Genomic DNA, 3,919 nt, shown 5'->3' with positions numbered 1-3,919 from the left:
CCACAAGCATACAATTCCTTATGGAGCCTGTCTCACCCAACTTTTCTTCTTTCATCAGTTGGCTGGTGTGGACTGCTTCCTGCTGACAGCCATGGCCTATGACCGATTCCTGGCCATCTGCCGGCCCCTCACCTACAGCACCCGAATGAACCAGGCAGTCCAGAGGATATTGGTGGCTGTGTCCTGGGCTTTAGCTTTCACCAATGCACTGACCCACACAGTAGCCATAGCCACACTCAACTTTTGTGGTCCCAATGTGATCAATCACTTCTACTGTGACCTCCCACAGCTCTTCCACCTGTCCTGTTCCAGCACCCAACTCAATGAGCTGCTGCTCTTTGGACTGGGTATCCTCATGGCAGGTGCACCTGTGATTCTCATTGTCACCTCCTACATCCATGTGGTAGCTGCAGTCCTACGAATCCGCTCTGCTGAGGGCAGAAAGAAAGCTTTCTCCACATGTGGCTCCCACCTCACTGTGGTGGGCATATTCTATGGGACAGGTGTCTTCAGCTACATGAGGCTGGGCTCAGTGGAGGCCTCAGACAAGGACAAAGGGATTGGCATCCTCAACACTGTCATCAGCCCCATGCTGAACCCACTCATCTACAGCCTCCGGAACCCTGATGTGCAGGGGGCTCTGCGGCAGGTGTTCACGGGGAAGCGAGCCCTTGTATGAGGAGTGTATCAGAAGGGTAGAACTACAGCAAGTGTTTCCTGTCTCTCCTAGATCCTTGAGCAAAATGACTTTTGTTGAGAAGTAAGACTTCTTGTTCCCCAAGGAGGCTCTACCTGGTAATGTGTCTACAGATTCTGTAGACCAAAATCCTTGGCTAGTTGCCTTTTCGTCCTAGTTACCCTTTCCACTCCAGTTGGAGCTAGAACCCAGGACGCTCTGCATTCTGGGAGACTCATGGTCCTACAGGCAGGACCCTTTGTTTATTTTCTGCTGATGTCCCTAAAAATACTCCAGCAAAGATTCTCTGCAAACTGGAATATGGAAAGTCACAGCTTGGTACCAAGTATTAGTACATCCTCCCATCTGGCTTCCCCTGAAACAGCTTCCCCAACTTGTTCTGACACCAGGATCCCACACAAGATTCTAGACTTAGTACAGTATAATTTGAGACATTGAGTACTCTGTCTACATTGCAAGATTCTAGGGTATTTAACAGTGAAGAGTTTATACTTCCTTTGGTACTTCTTATTTTTTTCTAAAATGGAAATATCATTCATTGGTTTTAAATTTCCCATTAGAATTTATGTTTATAAAAATGAGAACAAAACAAAATTTTACCAGTGGAAAATGAAAGTCAAATCTTTACCGTCTCTATCCAAGCCCTTCATAATTCAATTTCCAGAAGAAACCACTGTTAAGAATTTGGTGCTTCCCTTCTAGTTTTTTATACATATATAAATACATTTACATATTTTTTATCAATATAATAATATTTACGTGTATGTCATATCTATAAGGGCATGTCATGCCATGTCTTTTTTTGTTTACCCATTACTTGGTAGACTTTATTCTCTATCAAAATATTTAAAAACTTACCTTACTTATTTTAATACCTGCCTAATGTTAATTTATGAGTTAACCATAATTTACTTAACCATATTTCTTCTGATGGTTTATATTGTTTCTAGAGTTACTATAATTACGATTGATAATATAAATAATATTCTTCAAAGATGTGTTTTTATTATCTTGCAAGCATTTCAATAAGTTCTAATTAGTAAGATTCCTGAGTCGAAAAAAATAAAAACAGGTGTATATATATATATATATATTTCCCCTGATCCCACAAAAAATTCACTCTTTTATTGTTACAATGGTTAGTGAGACTTCTTGCTCCCCACAACTTTGTTAACAGTAGCTATTATAAATAAATTCTTCTGTTTCTTGACATTATAATGGTTGAAAAATACTAATTATTATTTTAATAATTGCATTTCTGTTTCTTGACATTATAATGGTTGAAAAATACTAATTATTATTTTAATAATTGCATTTATTTGACATCACTTAAGGTTGAATATATTTTCAAATGTTTATTATCCATGATGTGGACTACACTGGGTCCCGCCAAAATTCATATGTTGAAGCCCTAAGCCCCAATGTGACTGTATATGAATCAGGGTCCTTAGGAAATAATTAAGGCTAAATGAGATTAATTAGGAAGTATTAATGAGGTATTTTAGGAAGTAATTAAGATTAAATTAGGTTGTGGCCCCAACCCGGTGGACTGTGACCTGTAAAAGAGCAAGAGACATGCTGCATGAGGACACAGCGGGAAGGCAGCCACCTGCAAGGCAGGAAGAGAGAGCCCCCACCAGACTCTGACCATGCTGGCACCTAACCTTGGACTACTAGCCTCCAGAACTGTGAAAAAATAAATTTCTGTTGTTTAGTACCCAGTCTGTTGTATTTTGTTATGGAGGCCTGAGCCAACTAATATAATCCATTATTATTTCTTCACTGGGAATTAATTTTTCCCAAGTTTATTGAGGAATAATTGACAAATATAATTGTATAAATGAAAGTGTATGACATGATGATATGTATACACACTCACGAAATGATTACCAAGGACAGGATAATTAACACATCCTTTTCTTCACATAGTTAATTCATGTGTGTGTGTGTGTGTGTGTGTGTGGTGAGAATGTTTAATATCTATTCAAATTCAAGAATGTAGTATTATCAACTGTAGTCACCATGCTGTACATTAATCCTCAGAACTTATTCATCTTATAACTGAAAGCTTGTGGCCTTCGCCCTACTCTCCCCATGTTGCCCTCACTCCAGTCCCTGGCGACCACCATTCTACTCTCTGTTTCTATGAAGCTGGCTTTTTTTGCTTTTAAGATGCCACATACATACACGTGGTACCAAAATCATCTTTCTCTTTCTGGCTTATTTCACTTAGCATAATGCTATCAAATTCCGTCCTCATCGTCAGAAGCGTGAGGAGTTCCATTATGTGAGTGTGTGTGTGTCAATATCTATCTATATATCACATTGTCTTTATCTAATCATCCATCAAAGGACATTAGATATTTCCATATCTTGGCTTTGTGAGTAGCACTGCAGTGAACATGAAACTACAGATATCCTGGTGAGATAGTGATTTCACTTACTTCATATCTATAGCCAGAAGTGGGATTGCTGGATTATACAGTAGTTCTATTTCTAATTTTTTGAGGAGCTGCCATACTGTTTTCCATAGTGACTCTACCAATTTACATTGTCACAAAGAGAGCACAAGGTTTATTTTTTCTCCACATCTCATCAACACTTACTATCTCTTGTCTTTTTTATAATAGTCCACCTGACAGGTGTGAGGTAACATCTCATGACAGTTTTGATGTGCTGATGATTAGTGATGTTGAGTACCTTTTCTAATACCTGTTGGCCATTTGTATGTCTCTTTGGAAAAAGGTCTATTCAGATCCTTTGCCCACTTTTAAAATTGGATTATGTGTTTTTCTTATTGTGTTGCATGAGTTCTTTATATATTTTTGCTATTAACCCCTTATCAAATATATGGTTTGCAAATATTTTCTCCCATGTCACAGGTTGCCTTTTCAATTTATTAATGGCTTCCTTTGCTGGGCAGATGCCAGTTCAACACTGGCAAAGACCACAGGGGTATTTAGAGGTCCAAACAACGGCAGCTAGGGTTCTTGGGGTTCTTGGTGGTAAAGGCTACTGGCATTCTCTTATTCTATTTGCCCATGGGGGTAAGCTCTTGCTAAGGGGATCCCTCTTGGCACCAGGTCTGCTGGGTTGGCAGTCATGGTGGCCACTGAGTCTGAGTCCTGGGATTAAGTGCACTTGCTGTGGTGGTGGTGCTAGTGTCTGACATATGAACACATGCAGGTCTCCCATAGAACTAGGGTCTGCTCTTCCAGGGCT

The 3,919-nt window shown here is 39.7% G+C and overlaps 1 protein-coding gene across 1 annotated transcript in view; it reads left to right on the top strand.

Annotated features, from left to right (window-relative positions):
- Positions 1-854, top strand: part of LOC121104906 (olfactory receptor 3A2-like) — a 1,822-nt gene extending 968 nt beyond the window's left edge. The window contains exon 2 of the mRNA XM_040639840.1: positions 8-854. Within this exon, the coding sequence (XP_040495774.1) occupies positions 8-679 (672 nt within the window). The 3' untranslated portion in view covers positions 680-854. The remainder of the gene's footprint in view (positions 1-7) is intronic.
- The last annotated feature ends 3,065 nt before the right edge of the window (positions 855-3,919 follow it).

The sequence above is a fragment of the Ursus maritimus genome, unplaced genomic scaffold (assembly GCF_017311325.1).
Source record: "Ursus maritimus isolate PB19 unplaced genomic scaffold, ASM1731132v1 scaffold_24, whole genome shotgun sequence".
NCBI lineage: Eukaryota > Metazoa > Chordata > Mammalia > Carnivora > Ursidae > Ursus > Ursus maritimus.
This window is presented reverse-complemented; position numbering and strand designations above follow the sequence as displayed.